The sequence below is a fragment of the Oncorhynchus masou genome, chromosome 24 (assembly GCF_036934945.1).
Source record: "Oncorhynchus masou masou isolate Uvic2021 chromosome 24, UVic_Omas_1.1, whole genome shotgun sequence".
NCBI lineage: Eukaryota > Metazoa > Chordata > Actinopteri > Salmoniformes > Salmonidae > Oncorhynchus > Oncorhynchus masou.
In genome coordinates, this window is record NC_088235.1 from 117,240,255 (window position 1) to 117,264,259 (window position 24,005).

At 46.9% G+C, this 24,005-nt stretch overlaps 1 protein-coding gene across 1 annotated transcript in view; it reads right to left on the reverse strand.

Annotated features, from left to right (window-relative positions):
- Positions 1-24,005, reverse strand: part of herc2 (HECT and RLD domain containing E3 ubiquitin protein ligase 2) — a 284,448-nt gene that overhangs the window by 30,986 nt on the left and 229,457 nt on the right. Inside the window, exons 77-84 of the mRNA XM_064936237.1 lie at positions 22,523-22,700; positions 22,184-22,345; positions 21,152-21,243; positions 17,045-17,184; positions 14,795-14,982; positions 11,606-11,803; positions 10,854-10,937; positions 10,195-10,336 (exon numbers count right to left, since the gene is read on the reverse strand). Coding sequence (XP_064792309.1) covers positions 10,195-10,336; positions 10,854-10,937; positions 11,606-11,803; positions 14,795-14,982; positions 17,045-17,184; positions 21,152-21,243; positions 22,184-22,345; positions 22,523-22,700 — 1,184 coding nt within the window. The remainder of the gene's footprint in view (positions 1-10,194; positions 10,337-10,853; positions 10,938-11,605; positions 11,804-14,794; positions 14,983-17,044; positions 17,185-21,151; positions 21,244-22,183; positions 22,346-22,522; positions 22,701-24,005) is intronic.

The following is a 24,005-nucleotide window of genomic DNA, read 5'->3' on the forward strand; positions in this document are numbered from 1 at the left end:
TAACAACCTACTGAGGATGAACCTAACAACCTACTGAGGAGGAACCTAACAACCTACTGAGGAGGAACCTAACAACCTACTGAGGAGGAACCTAACAACCTACTGAGGAGGAACCTAACAACCTACTGAGGAGGAACCTAACAACCTACTGAGGATGAACCTAACAACCTACTGAGGATGAACCTAACAACCTAACAACCTACTGAGGAGGAACCTAACAACCTACTGAGAAGGAACCTAACAACCTACTGAGGATGAACCTAACAACCTACTGAGGAGGAACCTAACAACCTACTGAGGAGGAACCTAACAACCTACTGAGGATGAACCTAACAACCTACTGAGGAGGAACCTAACAACCTACTGAGGATGAACCTAACAACCTACTGAGGATGAACCTAACAACCTACTGAGGAGGAACCCACTAACTACTGAGGAGGAACCTAACAACCTACTGAGGATGAACCTAACAACCTACTGAGGAGGAACCCACTAACTACTGAGGAGGAACCTAACAACCTAACAACCTACTGAGGATGAACCTAACAACCTACTGAGGATGAACCTAACAACCTACTGAGGAGGAACCTAGCAACCTACTGAGGGGGAACCTAACAACCTACTGAGGAGGAACCTAACAACCTACTGAGAAGGAACCTAACAACCTACTGAGGAGGAACCTAACAACCTACTGAGGAGGAACCTAACAACCTACTGAGGAGGAACCTAACAACCTACTGAGGATGAACCTAACAACCTACTGAGAAGGAACCTAACAACCTACTGAGAAGGAACCTAACAACCTACTGAGGAGGAACCTAACAACCTACTGAGGGGGAACCTAACAACCTACTGAGGGGGAACCTAACAACCTACTGAGGATGAACCTAACAACCTACTGAGGAGGAACCTAACAACCTACTGAGAAGGAACCTAACAACCTACTGAGGAGGAACCTAACAACCTACTGAGAAGGAACCTAACAACCTACTGAGGAGGAACCTAACAACCTACTGAGGATGAACCTAACAACCTACTGAGGATGAACCTAACAACCTACTGAGGATGAACCTAACAACCTACTGAGGATGAACCGAACAACCTATTGAGGAGGAACCTAACAACCTACTGATGAGGAACCTAACAACCTACTGATGAGGAACCTAACAACCTACTGAGGATGAACCTAACAACCTACTGATGAGGAACCTAACAACCTACTGATGAGGAACCTAACAACCTACTGAGGAGGAACCTAACAACCTACTGAGAAGGAACCTAACAACCTACTGAGGAGGAACCTAACAACCTACTGAGGATGAACCGAACAACCTATTGAGGAGGAACCTAACAACCTACTGATGAGGAACCTAACAACCTACTGATGAGGAACCTAACAACCTACTGAGGATGAATCTAACAACCTACTGATGAGGAACCTAACAACCTACTGATGAGGAACCTAACAACCTACTGATGAGGAACCTAACAACCTACTGATGAGGAACCTAACAACCTACTGATGAGGAACCTAACAACCTACCCACTAACTACTGAGGAGGAACCTAACAACCTACTGAGGAGGAACCTAACAACCTACTGAGGAGGAACCTAACAACCTACTGATGAGGAACCTAACAACCTACTGAGGATGAACCTAACAACCTACTGATGAGGAACCTAACAACCTACTGATGAGGAACCTAACAACCTACTGATGAGGAACCTAACAACCTACTGAGGAGGAACCTAACAACCTACTGAGGATGAACCTAACAACCTACTGAGGATGAACCTAACAACCTACTGATGAGGAACCTAACAACCTACTGATGAGGAACCTAACAACCTACTGATGAGGAACCTAACAACCTACTGATGAGGAACCTAACAACCTACTGATGAGGAACCTAACAACCTACCCACTAACTACTGAGGAGGAACCTAACAACCTACTGAGGAGGAACCTAACAACCTACCCACTAACTACTGAGGAGGAACCTAACAACCTACTGATGAGGAACCTAACAACCTACTGATGAGGAACCTAACAACCTACTGAGGATGAACCTAACAACCTAACCACTAACTACTGAGGAGGAACCTAACAACCTACTGATGAGGAACCTAACAACCTACTGATGAGGAACCTAACAACCTACTGAGGATGAACCTAACAACCTACTGAGAAGGAACCTAACAACCTACTGAGGAGGAACCTAACAACCTACTGAGGAGGAACCTAACAACCTACTGATGAGGAACCTAACAACCTACTGAGGATGAACCTAACAACCTACTGAGGAGGAACCTAACAACCTACTGAGAAGGAACCTAACAACCTACTGAGGATGAACCTAAAAACCTACTGAGGAGGAACCTAACAACCTACTGAGGATGAACCTAAAAACCTACTGAGGAGGAACCTAACAACCTACTGAGGAGGAACCCACTAACTACTGATGAGGAACCTAACAACCTACTGAGGATGAACCTAACAACCTACTGAGGAGGAACCTAACAACCTACTGAGGATGAACCTAACAACCTACTGAGGATGAACCTAACAACCTACTGAGGAGGAACCTAACAACCTACTGAGGAGGAACCTAACAACCTACTGAGGAGGAACCTAACAACCTACTGAGGAGGAACCTAACAACCTACTGAGGAGGAACCTCACAACCTACTGAGGATGAACCTAACAACCTACTGAGGATGAACCTAACAACCTACTGATGATGAACCTAACAACCTACTGAGGAGGAACCTAACAACCTACTGAGAAGGAACCTAACAACCTACTGAGGAGGAACCTAACAACCTACTGAGGAGGAACCTAACAACCTACTGAGGAGGAACCTAACAACCTACTGAGGAGGAACCTAACAACCTACTGATGAGGAACCTAACAACCTACTGAGGATGAACCTAACAACCTACTGAGGAGGAACCCACTAACTACTGAGGAGGAACCTAACAACCTACTGAGGAGGAACCTAACAACCTACTGAGGAGGAAACCTAACAACCTACTGAGGAGGAACCTAACAACCTACCCACTAACTACTGAGGAGGAACCTAACAACCTACTGAGGAGGAACCTAACAACCTACTGAGGAGGAACCTAACAACCTACCCACTAACTACTGAGGAGGAACCTAACAACCTACCCACTAACTACTGAGGATGAACCTAACAACCTACTGAGGATGAACCTAACAACCTACTGAGGAGGAACCTAACAACCTACTGAGGATGAACCTAACAACCTACTGAGGAGGAACCTAACAACCTACTGAGGATGAACCTAACAACCTACTGAGGATGAACCTAACAACCTACTGAGGAGGAACCCACTAACTACTGAGGAGGAACCTAACAACCTACTGAGGATGAACCTAACAACCTACTGAGGAGGAACCCACTAACTACTGAGGAGGAACCTAACAACCTAACAACCTACTGAGGATGAACCTAACAACCTACTGAGGATGAACCTAACAACCTACTGAGGAGGAACCTAGCAACCTACTGAGGGGGAACCTAACAACCTACTGAGGAGGACCCTAACAACCTACTGAGAAGGAACCTAACAACCTACTGAGGAGGAACCTAACAACCTACTGAGGAGGAACCTAACAACCTACTGAGGAGGAACCTAACAACCTACTGAGGATGAACCTAACAACCTACTGAGAAGGAACCTAACAACCTACTGAGAAGGAACCTAACAACCTACTGAGGAGGAACCTAACAACCTACTGAGGGGAACCTAACAACCTACTGAGGGGGAACCTAACAACCTACTGAGGATGAACCTAACAACCTACTGAGGAGGAACCTAACAACCTACTGAGAAGGAACCTAACAACCTACTGAGGAGGAACCTAACAACCTACTGAGAAGGAACCTAACAACCTACTGAGGAGGAACCTAACAACCTACTGAGGATGAACCTAACAACCTACTGAGGATGAACCTAACAACCTACTGAGGATGAACCTAACAACCTACTGAGGATGAACCGAACAACCTATTGAGGAGGAACCTAACAACCTACTGATGAGGAACCTAACAACCTACTGATGAGGAACCTAACAACCTACTGAGGATGAACCTAACAACCTACTGATGAGGAACCTAACAACCTACTGATGAGGAACCTAACAACCTACTGAGGAGGAACCTAACAACCTACTGAGAAGGAACCTAACAACCTACTGAGGAGGAACCTAACAACCTACTGAGGATGAACCGAACAACCTATTGAGGAGGAACCTAACAACCTACTGATGAGGAACCTAACAACCTACTGATGAGGAACCTAACAACCTACTGAGGATGAACCTAACAACCTACTGATGAGGAACCTAACAACCTACTGATGAGGAACCTAACAACCTACTGATGAGGAACCTAACAACCTACTGATGAGGAACCTAACAACCTACTGATGAGGAACCTAACAACCTACCCACTAACTACTGAGGAGGAACCTAACAACCTACTGAGGAGGAACCTAACAACCTACTGAGGAGGAACCTAACAACCTACTGATGAGGAACCTAACAACCTACTGAGGATGAACCTAACAACCTACTGATGAGGAACCTAACAACCTACTGATGAGGAACCTAACAACCTACTGATGAGGAACCTAACAACCTACTGAGGAGGAACCTAACAACCTACTGAGGATGAACCTAACAACCTACTGAGGAGGAACCTAACAACCTACTGAGGATGAACCTAACAACCTACTGAGGAGGAACCTAACAACCTACTGATGAGGAACCTAACAACCTACTGAGGATGAACCTAACAACCTACTGATGAGGAACCTAACAACCTACTGATGAGGAACCTAACAACCTACTGATGAGGAACCTAACAACCTACTGATGAGGAACCTAACAACCTACTGATGAGGAACCTAACAACCTACCCACTAACTACTGAGGAGGAACCTAACAACCTACTGAGGAGGAACCTAACAACCTACCCACTAACTACTGAGGAGGAACCTAACAACCTACTGATGAGGAACCTAACAACCTACTGATGAGGAACCTAACAACCTACTGAGGATGAACCTAACAACCTAACCACTAACTACTGAGGAGGAACCTAACAACCTACTGATGAGGAACCTAACAACCTACTGATGAGGAACCTAACAACCTACTGAGGATGAACCTAACAACCTACTGAGAAGGAACCTAACAACCTACTGAGGATGAACCTAAAAACCTACTGAGGAGGAACCTAACAACCTACTGATGAGGAACCTAACAACCTACTGAGGATGAACCTAACAACCTACTGAGGAGGAACCTAACAACCTACTGAGAAGGAACCTAACAACCTACTGAGGATGAACCTAAAAACCTACTGAGGAGGAACCTAACAACCTACTGAGGATGAACCTAAAAACCTACTGAGGAGGAACCTAACAACCTACTGAGGAGGAACCCACTAACTACTGATGAGGAACCTAACAACCTACTGAGGATGAACCTAACAACCTACTGAGGAGGAACCTAACAACCTACTGAGGATGAACCTAACAACCTACTGAGGATGAACCTAACAACCTACTGAGGAGGAACCTAACAACCTACTGAGGAGGAACCTAACAACCTACTGAGGAGGAACCTAACAACCTACTGAGGAGGAACCTAACAACCTACTGAGGAGGAACCTCACAACCTACTGAGGATGAACCTAACAACCTACTGAGGATGAACCTAACAACCTACTGATGATGAACCTAACAACCTACTGAGGAGGAACCTAACAACCTACTGAGAAGGAACCTAACAACCTACTGAGGAGGAACCTAACAACCTACTGAGGAGGAACCTAACAACCTACTGAGGAGGAACCTAACAACCTACTGAGGAGGAACCTAACAACCTACTGATGAGGAACCTAACAACCTACTGAGGATGAACCTAACAACCTACTGAGGAGGAACCCACTAACTACTGAGGAGGAACCTAACAACCTACTGAGGAGGAACCTAACAACCTACTGAGGAGGAAACCTAACAACCTACTGAGGAGGAACCTAACAACCTACCCACTAACTACTGAGGAGGAACCTAACAACCTACTGAGGATGAACCTAACAACCTACTGAGGAGGAACCTAACAACCTACCCACTAACTACTGAGGAGGAACCTAACAACCTACCCACTAACTACTGAGGATGAACCTAACAACCTACTGAGGATGAACCTAACAACCTACTGAGGAGGAACCTAACAACCTACTGAGGATGAACCTAACAACCTACTGAGGAGGAACCTAACAACCTACTGAGGATGAAAATAACAACCTACTGAGGAGGAACCCACTAACTACTGATGAGGAACCTAACAACCTACTGAGGATGAACCTAACAACCTACTGAGGAGGAACCCACTAACTACTGAGGAGGAACCTAACAACCTACTGAGGATGAACCTAACAACCTACTGAGGATGAACCTAACAACCTACTGAGGATGAACCTAACAACCTACTGAGGATGAACCTAACAACCTACTGAGGAGGAACCTAACAACCTACTGAGGATGAACCTAACAACCTACTGAGGAGGAACCTAACAACCTACTGAGGATGAACCTAACAACCTACTGAGAAGGAACCTAACAACCTACTGAGGATGAACCTAACAACCTACTGAGAAGGAACCTAACAACCTACTGAGGATGAACCTAACAACCTACTGAGGAGGAACCTAACAACCTAACAACCTACTGAGGAGGAACCTAACAACCTACTGAGGATGAACCTAACAACCTACTGAGGAGGAACCTAACAACCTACTGAGGAGGAACCTAACAACCTACTGAGGAGGAACCTAACAACCTACTGAGGAGGAACCTAACAACCTACTGAGAAGGAACCTAACAACCTACTGAGGGGGAACCTAACAACCTACTGAGGAGGAACCTAACAACCTACTGATGAGGAACCTAACAACCTACTGAGGATGAACCTAACAACCTACTGAGGAGGAACCTAACAACCTACTGAGGATGAACCTAACAACCTACTGAGGAGGAACCTAACAACCTACTGAGGAGGAACCTAACAACCTACTGAGGATGAACCTAACAACCTACTGAGGATGAACCTAACAACCTACTGAGGATGAACCTAACAACCTACTGAGGAGGAACCTAACAACCTACTGAGGAGGAACCTAACAACCTACTGAGAAGGAACCTAACAACCTACTGAGGATGAACCTAACAACCTACTGAGAAGGAACCTAACAACCTACTGAGGAGGAACCTAACAACCTACTGAGGATGAACCTAACAACCTACTGAGGAGGAACCTAACAACCTACTGAGGAGGAACCTAACAACCTAACAACCTACTGAGGATGAACCTAACAACCTACTGAGGAGGAACCTAACAACCTACTGAGGAGGAACCTAACAACCTACTGAGAAGGAACCTAACAACCTACTGAGGATGAACCTAACAACCTACTGAGGATGAACCTAACAACCTACTGAGGATGAACCTAAAAACCTACTGAGGAGGAACCTAACAACCTACTGATGAGGAACCTAACAACCTACTGAGGATGAACCTAACAACCTACTGAGGAGGAACCTAACAACCTACTGAGAAGGAACCTAACAACCTACTGAGGAGGAACCTAACAACCTACTGAGGATGAACCTAAAAACCTACTGAGGAGGAACCTAACAACCTACTGAGGAGGAACCCACTAACTACTGATGAGGAACCTAACAACCTACTGAGGATGAACCTAACAACCTACTGAGGAGGAACCTAACAACCTACTGAGGATGAACCTAACAACCTACTGAGGATGAACCTAACAACCTACTGAGGAGGAACCTAACAACCTACTGAGGAGGAACCTAACAACCTACTGAGGAGGAACCTAACAACCTACTGAGGAGGAACCTAACAACCTACTGAGGAGGAACCTCACAACCTACTGAGGATGAACCTAACAACCTACTGAGGATGAACCTAACAACCTACTGATGATGAACCTAACAACCTACTGAGGAGGAACCTAACAACCTACTGAGAAGGAACCTAACAACCTACTGAGGAGGAACCTAACAACCTACTGAGGAGGAACCTAACAACCTACTGAGGAGGAACCTAACAACCTACTGAGGAGGAACCTAACAACCTACTGATGAGGAACCTAACAACCTACTGAGGATGAACCTAACAACCTACTGAGGAGGAACCCACTAACTACTGAGGAGGAACCTAACAACCTACTGAGGAGGAACCTAACAACCTACTGAGGAGGAAACCTAACAACCTACTGAGGAGGAACCTAACAACCTACCCACTAACTACTGAGGAGGAACCTAACAACCTACTGAGGAGGAACCTAACAACCTACTGAGGAGGAACCTAACAACCTACCCACTAACTACTGAGGAGGAACCTAACAACCTACCCACTAACTACTGAGGATGAACCTAACAACCTACTGAGGATGAACCTAACAACCTACTGAGGAGGAACCTAACAACCTACTGAGGATGAACCTAACAACCTACTGAGGAGGAACCTAACAACCTACTGAGGATGAAAATAACAACCTACTGAGGAGGAACCCAACAACCTACTGAGGATGAACCTAACAACCTACTGAGGAGGAACCCACTAACTACTGAGGAGGAACCTAACAACCTACTGAGGATGAACCTAACAACCTACTGAGGATGAACCTAACAACCTACTGAGGATGAACCTAACAACCTACTGATGAGGAACCTAACAACCTACTGAGGATGAACCTAACAACCTACTGAGGAGGAACCCACTAACTACTGAGGAGGAACCTAACAACCTACTGAGGATGAACCTAACAACCTACTGAGGATGAACCTAACAACCTACTGAGGATGAACCTAACAACCTAACAACCTACTGAGGATGAACCTAACAACCTACTGAGGATGAACCTAACAACCTACTGAGGAGGAACCTAACAACCTACTGAGGAGGAACCTAACAACCTACTGAGGATGAACCTAACAACCTACTGAGAAGGAACCTAACAACCTACTGAGGATGAACCTAACAACCTACTGAGGATGAACCTAACAACCTACTGAGGAGGAACCTAACAACCTACTGAGGATGAACCTAACAACCTACTGAGAAGGAACCTAACAACCTACTGAGGATGAACCTAACAACCTACTGAGAAGGAACCTAACAACCTACTGAGGATGAACCTAACAACCTAACAACCTACTGAGGAGGAACCTAACAACCTAACAACCTACTGAGGATGAACCTAACAACCTAACAACCTACTGAGGAGGAACCTAACAACCTACTGAGGATGAACCTAACAACCTACTGAGGAGGAACCTAACAACCTACTGAGGAGGAACCTAACAACCTACTGAGGAGGAACCTAACAACCTACTGAGGAGGAACCTAACAACCAACTGAGAAGGAACCTAACAACCTACTGAGGGGGAACCTAACAACCTACTGAGGAGGAACCTAACAACCTACTGATGAGGAACCTAACAACCTACTGAGGATGAACCTAACAACCTACTGAGGAGGAACCTAACAACCTACTGAGGATGAACCTAACAACCTACTGAGGAGGAACCTAACAACCTACTGAGGATGAACCTAACAACCTACTGAGGATGAACCTAACAACCTACTGAGGAGGAACCTAACAACCTACTGAGAAGGAACCTAACAACCTACTGAGGATGAACCTAACAACCTACTGAGGATGAACCTAACAACCTACTGAGGAGGAACCTAACAACCTACTGAGGAGGAACCTAACAACCTACTGAGAAGGAACCTAACAACCTACTGAGGATGAACCTAACAACCTACTGAGAAGGAACCTAACAACCTACTGAGGAGGAACCTAACAACCTACTGAGGAGGAACCTAACAACCTACTGAGAAGGAACCTAACAACCTACTGAGGATGAACCTAACAACCTACTGAGGATGAACCTAACAACCTACTGAGAAGGAACCTAACAACCTACTGAGGAGGAACCTAACAACCTACTGAGGAGGAACCTAACAACCTACTGAGGATGAACCTAACAACCTACTGAGGAGGAACCTAACAACCTACTGAGGAGGAACCTAACAACCTACTGAGGATGAACCTAACAACCTACCCACAAACTTGACCTTCCAGACGCGGTGAGGCAGCAGCAGGCTGTCTGGGCTGAAGGAGCTCATTTTGGCACACATCTGACCAAACACTGACTTGGTCCCGTCTGGACCTGCCAAACCTCCTTTACTACGGGACCGCTTGACCTGGAGGGGGAGGAGGAGGAGGAGAGGGAGGAGGAGAGGAGGAAGATGGTTATCTCTCGAGGCTCTTCCACTATGTGCGGTACAGTCTGCAGTAGTGATGGGGGTGATGTGTTCAAAATGACAGCTCCCTCCACCAGGCATCCAGCCAGCCCAGCAGGGGGTCAGTGGCGGCCCAGTGGCCCGGACCGAGACTCTGGGAGGGGGAATGGCTATACCAGGGGTGCATTCCAAATAGCACCCTATTCCCTATGTAGTGCACTACTTTTGACCCGAACCTTATGGGCCCTATAGTAGTGTTTTATAAACGGAATAGGGTGCTATTTGGAACAGACGAGGAACCCAACATCGACTGACATGCATGGTTCACACATCACACAGATATCTGTTTACAACACTGAAACCAGACGAGAGAGAGAGAGAGAGAGAGCGAGACAGAGAGCATTTAGGAGGAATCTCTGAAAGCCTGCTGTTTGCTAGTGTTCATCTGAGAAGGTTTTCCAAATAGTCCGATTCCTACCTGTATCCTGTTGAGTTCCACCACAGGTCCATGCTGTCTGTCTCTCACCATGGTGGCCTGGACGACCTTCCGGAACGCTGCTTCCTAAGGAGAGAAACAACACTGTGTCAGGACATCGGTGTGTACTGGAGAACAGCCCTTACAACAACACTGTGCTCAGGACATCGGTATGTACTGGAGAACAGCCCTTACAACAACACTGTAAACTACCTAACACAGCTACTGGGGATCCTAGTAAACTACCTAACACAGCTACTGGGGATCCTAGTAAACTACCTAACACCACATACAGCTACTGGGGATCCTAGTAAACTACCCAACACAGCTACTGGGGATCCTAGTAAACTACCCAACACAGCTACTGGGGATCCTAGTAAACTACCCAACACAGCTACTGGGGATCCTAGTAAACTACCTAACACAGCTACTGGGGATCCTAGTAAACTACCTAACACAGCTACTGGGGATCCTAGTAAACTACCTCATACAGCTACTGGGGATCCTAGTAAACTACCTCATACAGCTACTGGGGATCCTAGTAAAGTACCTAACACAGCTACTGGGGATCCTAGTAAACTACCCAACACAGCTACTGGGGATCCTAGTAAACTACCTAACACAGCTACTGGGGATCCTAGTAAAGTACCTAACACAGCTACTGGGGATCCTAGTAAACTACCCAACACAGCTACTGGGGATCCTAGTAAAGTACCTAGCCCCTCTCTGTGTGTCTGTTCTAAATGTCCCCCCACCTTGCCCTGTGAGATGAGTATGCCCCGTAGAGTGTTAAACCCTAGGGCAGGTCCGTGTGCGGTCTGCCCCAGCCGGCCCTCCAGATCAAACATGGGGATACAGGGACAGAAGAGCTCCGATATGTGGTGCAGCAGTAGCAGTCTGTTCCTCAGAGACATGATGGGAATCTCCTGGAGGTGGTTGTATTCCATGGGCACCTGGGGGAGAGGACACGCGTTAACAACACACGTTACACCACCCACGTTACACCACCCACGTTACACCACCCACGTTACACCACCCACGTTACACCACCCACGTTACACGCGTTAACAACACACGTTACACCACCCACGTTACACCACCCACGTTACACCACCCACGTTACACGCGTTAACAACACACGTTACACCACCCACGTTACACGCGTTAACAACACACGTTACACCACCCACGTTACACCACCCACGTTACACGCGTTAACAACACACGTTACACCACCCACGTTACACCACCCACGTTACACGCGTTAACAACACACGTTACACCACCCACGTTACACCACCCACGTTACACGCGTTAACAACACACGTTACACCACCCACGTTACACGCGTTAACAACACACGTTACACCACCCACGTTACACCACCCACGTTACACGCGTTAACAACACACGTTACACCACCCACGTTACACGCGTTAACAACACACGTTACACCACCCACGTTACACCACCCACGTTACACCACCCACGTTACACGCGTTAACAACACACGTTACACCACCCACGTTACACCACCCACGTTACACGCGTTAACAACACACGTTACACCACCCACGTTACACCACCCACGTTACACGCGTTAACAACACACGTTACACCACCCACGTTACACGCGTTAACAACACACGTTACACCACCCACGTTACACGCGTTAACAACACACGTTACACAACCCACGTTACACCACCCACGCTACACCACCCACGTTACACCACCCACGTTACACGCGTTAGCATCACATTTTGCACCACCCACGTTACACACGTTAACCCACGTTACACGCATTAGCAACACACGTTACACCACCCACGCTACACACGTTAACACGTTACACCACCCACGTTACACGCGTTAACAACACGTTACACCACGCAGGTTACACCACCCACGTTACACGTTAACAACCCACGTTACACCACCCACGTTATAACAGATTAGAGATCCCCCACATTATAAACACAGATTAGAGATCACCCACATTATAAACACAGACTAGAGATCACCCACATTATAAACACAGATTAGAGATCACCCACATTATAAACACAGACTAGAGATCACCCACATTATAACATCCAGTAGTTACCTGACCAGGTAGTTACAATGTCCAGTAGTCACCTGACCAGGTAGTGAAAACTGACCAGGTAGTGATAACTGACCAGGTAGTGATAACTGACCAGGTAGTGAAAACTGACCAGGTAGTGAAAACTGACCAGGTAGTGAAAACTGACCAGGTAGTGAAAACTGACCAGGTAGTGATAACTGACCAGGTGGTTATAACGTTCAGTAGTCACCTGACCAGGTAGTGATAACTGCCAGGTAGTGATAACTGACCAGGTAGTGATAACTGACCAGGTAGTGAAAACTGACCAGGTAGTGAAAACTGACCAGGTAGTGAAAACTGACCAGGTAGTGATAACTGACCAGGTGGTTATAACGTTCAGTAGTCACCTGACCAGGTAGTGATAACTGACCAGGTAGTGATAACTGACCAGGTAGTGATAACTGACCAGGTAGTGATAACTGACCAGGTACTGAAAACTGACCAGGTAGTGATAACTGACCAGGTAGTGATAACTGACCAGATAGTGAAAACTGACCAGGTAGTGAAAACTGACCAGGTAGTTATAACGTCCAGTAGTCACCTGACCAGGTAGTGATAACTAACCAGGTAGTGAAAACTGACCAGGTAGTGAAAACTGACCAGGTAGTTATAACTGACCAGGTAGTTATAACGTCCAGTAGTCACCTGACCAGGTAGTGAAAACTGACCAGGTAGTGAAAACTGACCAGGTAGTGATAACGTCCAGTAGTCACCTGACCAGGTAGTTATAACGTCCAGTAGTTACCTGACCAGGTAGTGAAAACTGACCAGGTAGTGAAAACTGACCAGGTAGTGAAAACTGACCAGGTAGTGAAAACTGACCAGGTAGTGATAACGTCCAGTAGTCACCTGACCAGGTAGTTATAACGTCCAATAGTTACCTGACCAGGTAGTGAAAACTGACCAGGTAGTGAAAACTGACCAGGTAGTGATAACGTCCAGTAGTCACCTGACCAGGTAGTTATAACGTCCAGTAGTTACCTGACCAGGTAGTGAAAACTGACCAGGTAGTGATAACGTCCAGTAGTCACCTGACCAGGTAGTTATAACGTCCAATAGTTACCTGACCAGGTAGTGAAAACTGACCAGGTAGTGATAACGTCCAGTAGTCACCTGACCAGGTAGTTATAACGTCCAGTAGTTACCTGACCAGGTAGTGAAAACTGACCAGGTAGTGAAAACTGACCAGGTAGTGAAAACTGACCAGGTAGTGAAAACTGACCAGGTAGTGATAACTTACCAGGTAGTTGTAACGTCCAGTAGTCACCTGACCAGGTAGTTGTAACGTCCAGTAGTCACCTGACCAGGTAGTTGTAACGTCCAGTAGTCACCTGACCAGGTAGTTATAACGTCCAGTAGTTAAATGATCAGGTAGTTATACTGTCCAGTAGTTACCTGACCAGGTAGTTGTAACGTCCAGTAGTTAAATGACCAGGTAGTTATAATGTCCAGTAGTCACCTGACAAGGTAGTTATAAAGTCCAGTAGTTAAATGACCAGGTAGTTATAATGTCCAGTAGTCACCTGACCAGGTAGTGATAACTGACCAGGTAGTGATAACTGACCAGGTAGTGATAACTGACCAGGTAGTGATAACGTTCAGTAGTCACCTGACCAGGTAGTGAAAACTGACCAGGTAGTTGTAACGTCCAGTAGTCACCTGACCAGGTAGTTGTAACGTCCAGTAGTTACCTGACCAGGAAGTTATAACGTCCAATAGTTATCTGACCAGGAAGTTATAACGTCCAGTAGTCACCTGACCAGGTAGTTATAACGTCCAGTAGTCACCTGACCAGGTAGTTATAACGTCCAGTAGTTACCTGACCAGGAAGTTTCCCTCCATTGGAAGGTTTGGAGGTGGACCAGGCCAGTGTGTGGGCAGAGCCACAGGCCACCCTGTTGATCTTCTTCCCCTGCAACGCAGCGACAAGACGAGGCCTCTGGATGGCGTTCGTGGTCCCGTCTCCCAGCTGGCCCTCGTCATTATCACCCCACGTGTACACTTCTCCTGAGACGGACACAAACACAGCTACAGATACCATGGCACAGACACACTGTAATAGTAGTAGACAGGTGGTGGTAGTAGTAGTAGACAGGTGGTGGTAGTAGTAGTAGACAAGTGGTGGTGGTAGTAGTAGTAGACAAGTGGTGGTGGTAGTAGTAGTAGACAGGTGGTGGTAGTAGTAGTAGACAGGTGGTGGTAGTAGTAGTAGACAGGTGGTGGTAGTAGTAGTAGACAGGTGGTGGTAGTAGTAGTAGACAGGTGGTGGTAGTAGTAGTAGACAGGTGGTGGTAGTAGTAGTAGACAGGTGGTGGTAGTAGTAGTAGACAGGTGGTGGTAGTAGTAGTAGACAGGTGGTGGTAGTAGTAGTAGACAGGTGGTGGTAGTAGTAGTAGACAGGTGGTGGTAGTAGTAGTAGACAGGTGGTGGTAGTAGTAGTAGACAGGTGGTGGTAGTAGTAGTAGACAGGTGGTGGTAGTAGTAGTAGACAGGTGGTGGTAGTAGTAGTAGACAGGTGGTAGTAGTAGTAGTAGTAGACAGGTAGTAGTAGTAGTAGTAGACAGGTGGTGGTAGTAGTAGTAGACAGGTGGTGGTAGTAGTAGTAGACAGGTGGTGGTAGTAGTAGTAGACAGGTGGTGGTAGTAGTAGTAGACAGGTGGTGGTAGTAGTAGTAGACAGGTGGTGGTAGTAGTAGTAGACAGGTGGTGGTAGTAGTAGTAGACAGGTGGTGGTAGTAGTAGTAGACAGGTGGTGGTAGTAGTAGTAGACAGGTGGTGGTAGTAGTAGTAGACAGGTGGTGGTAGTAGTAGTAGACAGGTGGTAGTAGTAGTAGTAGTAGACAGGTGGTGGTAGTAGTAGTAGACAGGTGGTGGTAGTAGTAGTAGACAGGTGGTGGTAGTAGTAGTAGACAGGTGGTGGTAGTAGTAGTAGACAGGTGGTGGTAGTAGTAGTAGACAGGTGGTGGTAGTAGTAGTAGACAGGTGGTGGTAGTAGTAGTAGACAGGTGGTGGTAGTAGTAGTAGACAGGTGGTGGTAGTAGTAGTAGACAGGTGGTAGTAGTAGTAGTAGACAGGTGGTAGTAGTAGTAGTAGACAGGTGGTAGTAGTAGTAGTAGTAGTAGACAGGTGGTAGTAGTAGTAGTAGTAGACAGGTGGTAGTAGTAGTAGTAGTAGACAGGTGGTAGTAGTAGTAGTAGTAGACAGGTGGTAGTAGTAGTAGACAGGTGGTAGTAGTAGTAGTAGACAGGTGGTAGTAATAGTAGTAGACAGGTGGTAGTAATAGTAGTAGACAGGTGGTAGTAGTAGTAGACAGGTGGTAGTAGTAGTAGACAGGTGGTAGTAGTAGTAGTAGACAGGTGGTAGTAGTAGTAGTAGACAGGTGGTAGTAGTAGTAGTAGACAGGTGGTAGTAGTAGTAGTAGACAGGTGGTAGTAGTAGTAGACAGGTGGTAGTAGTAGTAGACAGGTGGTAGTAGTAGTAGACAGGTGGTAGTAGTAGTAGAACTGTGGTAGTAGTAGTAGTAGAACTGTGGTAGTAGTAGACAGGTGGTAGTAGTAGTAGACAGGTGGTAGTAGTAGTAGTAGACAGGTGGTAGTAGTAGTAGTAGACAGGTGGTAGTAGTAGTAGTAGACAGGTGGTAGTAGTAGTAGTAGACAGGTGGTAGTAGTAGTAGTAGACAGGTGGTAGTAGTAGTAGACAGGTGGTAGTAGTAGTAGACAGGTGGTAGTAGTAGTAGACAGGTGGTAGTAGTAGTAGACAGGTGGTAGTAGTAGTAGACAGGTGGTAGTAGTAGTAGACAGGTGGTAGTAGTAGTAGACAGTTGGTAGTAGTAGTAGACAGGTGGTAGTAGTAGTAGACAGGTGGTAGTAGTAGTAGACAGGTGGTAGTAGTAGTAGACAGGTGGTAGTAGTAGTAGACAGGTGGTAGTAGTAGTAGACAGGTGGTAGTAGTAGTAGACAGGTGGTAGGGAAGTGTAATTAGGACTTAAATACATCTTGATAGTGTAAAAATACTGGTCAAGAACACCGTTTCAAAACAGACAGAAAACAAATAAATCAGTAATTCCCTACCATCCTCAGTGCAGCAGACACAGTGGAGTGACCCCGTTGCTATGGCAATGACCTTCTTCCCCTGCAGGCCCTGGACCTGTCTGGGTCGCCGTACATGGTCATCAGAACCGTGACCCAGCCGGTGGTAGTCACCTTTACCCCTGAAAACACACATCGATTTATACAAGTGGTTGTCACCGTTACCCCGGTACTTAACCCTAATTATTCCTCTTGCTCTGGATATGAGCGTCTGCTAAATGATGTAAATGTTAACACATGTAAATGCCATATCACAGTCTGCCATGAGGTCAGTCTACCAGTTCACCATGGTGATATCACAGTCTGCCCTGAGGTCAGTCTACCAGTTCACCACGGTGATATCACAGTCTGCCCTGAGGTCAGTCTACCAGTTCACCATGGTGATATCACAGTCTGCCCTGAGGTCAGTCTACCAGTTCACCATGGTGATATCACAGTCTGCCCTGAGGTCATTCTACCAGTTCACCATGGTGATATCACAGTCTGCCCTGAGGTCATTCTACCAGTTCACCATGGTGATATCACAGTCTGCCCTGAGGTCAGTCTACCAGTTCACCATGGTGATATCACAGTCTGCCCTGAGGTCAGTCTACCAGTTCACCATGGTGATATCACAGTCTGCCCTGAGGTCAGTCTACCAGTTCACCATGGTGATATCACAGTCTGCCCTGAGGTCAGTCTACCAGTTCACCATGGTGATATCACAGTCTGCCCTGAGGTCAGTCTACCAGTTCACCATGGTGATATTACAGTCTGCCCTGAGGTCAGTCTACCAGTTCACCATGGTGATATCACAGTCTGCCTTGAGGTCAGTCTACCAGTTCACCATGGTGATATCACAGTCTGCCCTGAGGTCAGTCTACCAGTTCACCATGGTGATATCACAGTCTGCCCTGAGGTCAGTCTACCAGTTCACCATGGTGATATCACAGTCTGCCCTGAGGTCAGTCTACCAGTTCACCATGGTGATATCACAGTCTGCCCTGAGGTCAGTCTACCAGTTCACCATGGTGATATCACAGTCTGCCCTGAGGTCAGTCTACCAGTTCACCATGGTGATATCACAGTCTGCCCTGAGGTCATTCTACCAGTTCACCATGGTGATATCACAGTCTGCCCTGAGGTCAGTCTACCAGTTCACCATGGTGATATCACAGTCTTCCCTGAGGTCAGTCTACCAGTTCACCACGGTGATATCACAGTCTTCCCTGAGGTCAGTCTACCAGTTCACCATGGTGATATCACAGTCTGCCCTGAGCTATAGTCAGTCTACTAACAGTTGACCGTGGTCAGGATGTATAGTCAGTGTAACAGTTGACCGTGGTCAGGATGTATAGTCAGTCTAACAGTTGACCGTGGTCAGGATGTATAGTCAGTCTAACAGTTGACCGTGGTCAGGGTGTATAGTCAGTGTAACAGTTGACCGTGGTCAGGATGTATAGTCAGTGTAACAGTTGACCGTGGTCAGGGTGTATAGTCAGTGTAACAGTTGACCGTGGTCAGGATGTATAGTCAGTCTAACAGTTGACCGTGGTCAGGATGTATAGTCAGTGTAACAGTTGACCGTGGTCAGGATGTATAGTCAGTGTAACAGTTGACCGTGGTCAGGGTGTATAGTCAGTGTAACAGTTGACCGTGGTCAGGGTGTATAGTCAGTGTAACAGTTGACCGTGGTCAGGATGTATAGTCAGTGTAACAGTTGACCGTGGTCAGGAAGTATAGTCAGTGTAACAGTTGACCGTGGTCAGGATGTATAGTCAGTGTAACAGTTGACCGTGGTCAGGATGTATAGTCAGTCTAACAGTTGACCGTGGTCAGGATGTATAGTCAGTCTACTAACAGTTGACCGTGGTCAGGATGTATAGTCAGTGTAACAGTTGACCGTGGTCAGGATGTATAGTCAGTCTACTAACAGTTGACCGTGGTCAGGATGTATAGTCAGTCTACTAACAGTTGACCGTGGTCAGGATGTATAGTCAGTCTACTAACAGTTGACCGTGGTCAGGATGTATAGTCAGTGTAACAGTTGACCGTGGTCAGGGTGTATAGTCAGTGTAACAGTTGACCGTGGTCAGGGTGTATAGTCAGTGTAACAGTTGACCGTGGTCAGGATGTATAGTCAGTGTAACAGTTGACCGTGGTCAGGATGTATAGTCAGTGTAACAGTTGACCGTGGTCAGGATGTATAGTCAGTGTAACAGTTGACCGTGGTCAGGAAGTATAGTCAGTGTAACAGTTGACCGTGGTCAGGATGTATAGTCAGTCTACTAACAGTTGACCGTGGTCAGGGTGTATAGTCAGTCTAACAGTTGACCGTGGTCAGGATGTATAGTCAGTCTACTAACAGTTGACCGTGGTCAGGATGTATAGTCAGTGTAACAGTTGACCGTGGTCAGGATGTATAGTCAGTGTAACAGTTGACCGTGGTCAGGATGTATAGTCAGTCTAACAGTTGACCGTGGTCAGGATGTATAGTCAGTCTACTAACAGTTGACCGTGGTCAGGATGTATAGTCAGTGTAACAGTTGACCGTGGTCAGGATGTATAGTCAGTCTAACAGTTGACCGTGGTCAGGATGTATAGTCAGTCTACTAACAGTTGACCGTGGTCAGGATGTATAGTCAGTGTAACAGTTGACCGTGGTCAGGATGTATAGTCAGTGTAACAGTTGACCGTGGTCAGGATGTATAGTCAGTGTAACAGTTGACCGTGGTCAGGATGTATAGTCAGTCTAACAGTTGACCGTGGTCAGGATGTATAGTCAGTGTAACAGTTGACCGTGGTCAGGATGTATAGTCAGTGTAACAGTTGACCGTGGTCAGGATGTATAGTCAGTCTAACAGTTGACCGTGGTCAGGATGTATAGTCAGTCTACTAACAGTTGACCGTGGTCAGGATGTATAGTCAGTGTAACAGTTGACCGTGGTCAGGATGTATAGTCAGTCTAACAGTTGACCGTGGTCAGGATGTATAGTCAGTGTAACAGTTGACCGTGGTCAGGATGTATAGTCAGTCTACTAACAGTTGACCGTGGTCAGGATGTATAGTCAGTGTAACAGTTGACCGTGGTCAGGATGTATAGTCAGTCTAACAGTTGACCGTGGTCAGGATGTATAGTCAGTGTAACAGTTGACCGTGGTCAGGATGTATAGTCAGTCTAACAGTTGACCGTGGTCAGGATGTATAGTTAGTCTAACAGTTGACCGTGGTCAGGATGTATAGTCAGTCTAACAGTTGACCGTGGTCAGGATGTATAGTCAGTGTAACAGTTGACCGTGGTCAGGATGTATAGTCAGTCTAACAGTTGACCGTGGTCAGGATGTATAGTCAGTCTAACAGTTGACCGTGGTCAGGGTGTATAGTCAGTCTACTAACAGTTGACCGTGGTCAGGATGTATAGTCAGTCTAACAGTTGACCGTGGTCAGGATGTATAGTCAGTCTACTAACAGTTGACCGTGGTCAGGATGTATAGTCAGTCTAACAGTTGACCGTGGTCAGGATGTATAGTCAGTCTACTAACAGTTGACCGTGGTCAGGATGTATAGTCAGTGTAACAGTTGACCGTGGTCAGGATGTATAGTCAGTCTAACAGTTGACCGTGGTCAGGATGTATAGTCAGTGTAACAGTTGACCGTGGTCAGGATGTATAGTCAGTCTAACAGTTGACCGTGGTCAGGATGTATAGTCAGTGTAACAGTTGACCGTGGTCAGGATGTATAGTCAGTGTAACAGTTGACCGTGGTCAGGATGTATAGTCAGTGTAACAGTTGACCGTGGTCAGGGTGTATAGTCAGTCTACTAACAGTTGACCGTGGTCAGGATGTATAGTCAGTGTAACAGTTGACCGTGGTCAGGATGTATAGTCAGTGTAACAGTTGACCGTGGTCAGGATGTATAGTCAGTCTACTAACAGTTGACCGTGGTCAGGATGTATAGTCAGTCTAACAGTTGACCGTGGTCAGGATGTATAGTCAGTCTACTAACAGTTGACCGTGGTCAGGATGTATAGTCAGTGTAACAGTTGACCGTGGTCAGGATGTATAGTCAGTGTAACAGTTGACCGTGGTCAGGGTGTATAGTCTACTCACCAGGTGTAAACTGCTCCAGACTTGGTGAGAGAGACAGAGAACTGGGAGCCACAGTCAACCTTCACCACTCCCAGTCCAGTCAGAGAATCAATCTACAAGCGACAGAACAGTAACACTCAGACATGAGACGGAAAACACACGTCTCGGTATGGGTAAAGCTGTTAGATCAGTCATGTTGGGGTGACAGTGTGTACGTTCCAAACGGCACCATATTCCCTCTATAGCGCACTACTTCCGTAGTGCACGAGGGTGGCAAAACTACCAATAGTTTATCTGTTTTTGGTATCAACTGTGGTAATATATACTTAAAATAACTTTATTGTTTTTCTTAAACTTTATGTCTGCGTCCATATTATGCACACGTTTGTAGGGGATGGACCATATTACAGAGAAACAATACAACGGTGATGGCCGTGGTGCGTTACACTGGCAAAGTGTTCAGAATAAACTCAACATTTTCGAGAATAAAGTAAAAAAAAAAAATGTAAAGTCGACATTTTATTTAAAGATTCGGGGGGTGTGGGTATTAATTCCATGTCTCCCTTGCTCCTTGTTGCTGCGCCACCGTTAATATACCGTAGGGTAGATGACTGGTGAAAATATACTTTAGAATTAGAGGTAGTAATCAGGAAATAGTTGGTCCTTCAGCACACACTAACCATGTGATTATACGACCTGGAAGAGGTTGTGTTACTGTTGTCCTTTAGCACACACTAACCATGTGATTATAGTAGGCTAGTCTAGCTTAGGGGTGTTTTTGGACATTTGTTTCTTTCCTTGGGTCCAGCTCAGCCCCTTTTCCCTCCCCCCTTTACCATGTGTTTATCGGTAATTTAGTTGTCTGTGTTTTTTTCATTCTCACTGTTACTTTGTCACTATTATACTTTGCATGAGATATGTTACGGGTCTCGCGTTACTATCCCCCCCCCCCCCCCCCCCTAGACTGCCGGGCCAAAAGGGATTCGTAACAATCCCTGATAGCAGGAATAGATTTGGGACGAAACCTGCGGGGTTAGTGGGACGGGTTTGTACCTTCATGGGGACCTTGCAACCGTCGCTGCCGCCACGCCCAAGCTTGCCATAGTCTCCATCGCCCCAGGACCAGACCATGTCATCGTCAGTTAGACAAAGAGTTTGGGCGTCACCACTACCACACGCCACATCTATCACCCTGTGGCCCTGCAGAGCATCCACCTGGAGAGAGACCCACAACAGAGACACAGAGATGCACTCAGCATCAGGACATGTTTGTGCGTGAGGAGAGAAGAAAAGTTAAGAGAGAAGCGAGGTTGAGGAGAGAAGAACAATTGATCGAAGAGAAGATGAAGAGATTAGAAGTTGAGAGAAGAGGAGAAGAGAACCACGGCTTACCAGTTTGGGTTTGAGTTGGTCCTCGGAGTCTCCATGCCCCAGGCGTCCGTAGCGTCCCTTGCCCCAGGTGTAGAGCTCTCCGCTGGCCGTGATGCAGGCACTGTGGGCCCCTCCAGCAGCCACATCCACCACCTCCACCCCCCGTAGGGACTCTATCACGCGGGGACGGTCACACGGGCTAGAAGAGGGGGAGGGGAGGTCACAAGTTTGTATTTCGCTTTACTACAAGCCAAACAATGTTGCTCTTGCAAATCATATGGAAGTTGAGAAGTGTAGCCAACTAACGTGGGGCCCTGCACACTGTGAGAATATGGTGTGTGTGTGTGTGTGTATAAGGTTGGACGATGTCAACCTTGATCCTATCGTGATTATGGACTCATAAAACATTGTGATATTTATTTATTTTACCAGCTAAGTTGACTGAGAACACGTTTTTAATTACACCAACGACCTGGGGAATCGTTACAGGGGAGAGGAGGAGGATGAATGAGACATTTGTAAACTGGGGATTATTAGGTGATCGAGGGCCAGATTGGGAATTTAGCCATCACACCAGGGTTAACACCCCTACTCTTACGATAAGTGTCATGGGATCTTTAATGACCTCAGAGAGTCAGGACACCCGTTTAACGTCCCATCCGAAAGACGGCCCCCTACATAGGGCAGTGTTCCCAATCACTGCCCTGGGGCATTGGGATATTTTTTAGACCAGAGGAAAGAGTGCCTCCTACTGGCCCTCCAACACCACTTCCAGCAGCATCTGGTCTCCCTTCCAGGGACCGACCAGGACCAACCCTGCTTAGCTTCAGAAGCAAGCCAGCAGTGGTATGCAGGGTGGTATGTTGCTGACCAGGACCAACCCTGCTTAGCTTCAGAGCCAAGCCAGGAGTGGTATGTTGCTGACCAGGACCAACCCTGCTTAGCTTCAGAAGCAAGCCAGCAGTGGTATGCAGGGTGGTATGTTGCTGACCAGGACCAACCCTGCTTAGCTTCAGAGCCAAGCCAGCAGTGGCATGCAGGGCGGTATGTTGCTGACCAGGACCAACCCTGCTTAGCTTCAGAAGCAAGCTAGCAGTGGTATGCAGGGTGGTATGTTGCTGACCAGGACCAACCCTGCTTAGCTTCAGAGCCAAGCCAGCAGTGGCATGCAGGGCGGTATGTTGCTGACCAGGACCAACCCTGCTTAGCTTCAGAGCCAAGCCAGCAGTGGCATGCAGGGCGGTATGTTGCTGACCAGGACCAACCCTGCTTAGCTTCAGAGCCAAGCCAGCAGTGGTATGCAGGGTGGTATGTTGCTGACCAGGACCAACCCTGCTTAGCTTCAGAGCCAAGCCAGCAGTGGCATGCAGGGTGGTATGTTGCTGACCAGGACCAACCCTGCTTAGCTTCAGAGCCAAGCCAGCAGTGGCATGCAGGGCGGTATGTTGCTGACCAGGACCAACCCTGCTTAGCTTCAGAGCCAAGCCAGCAGTGGCATGCAGGG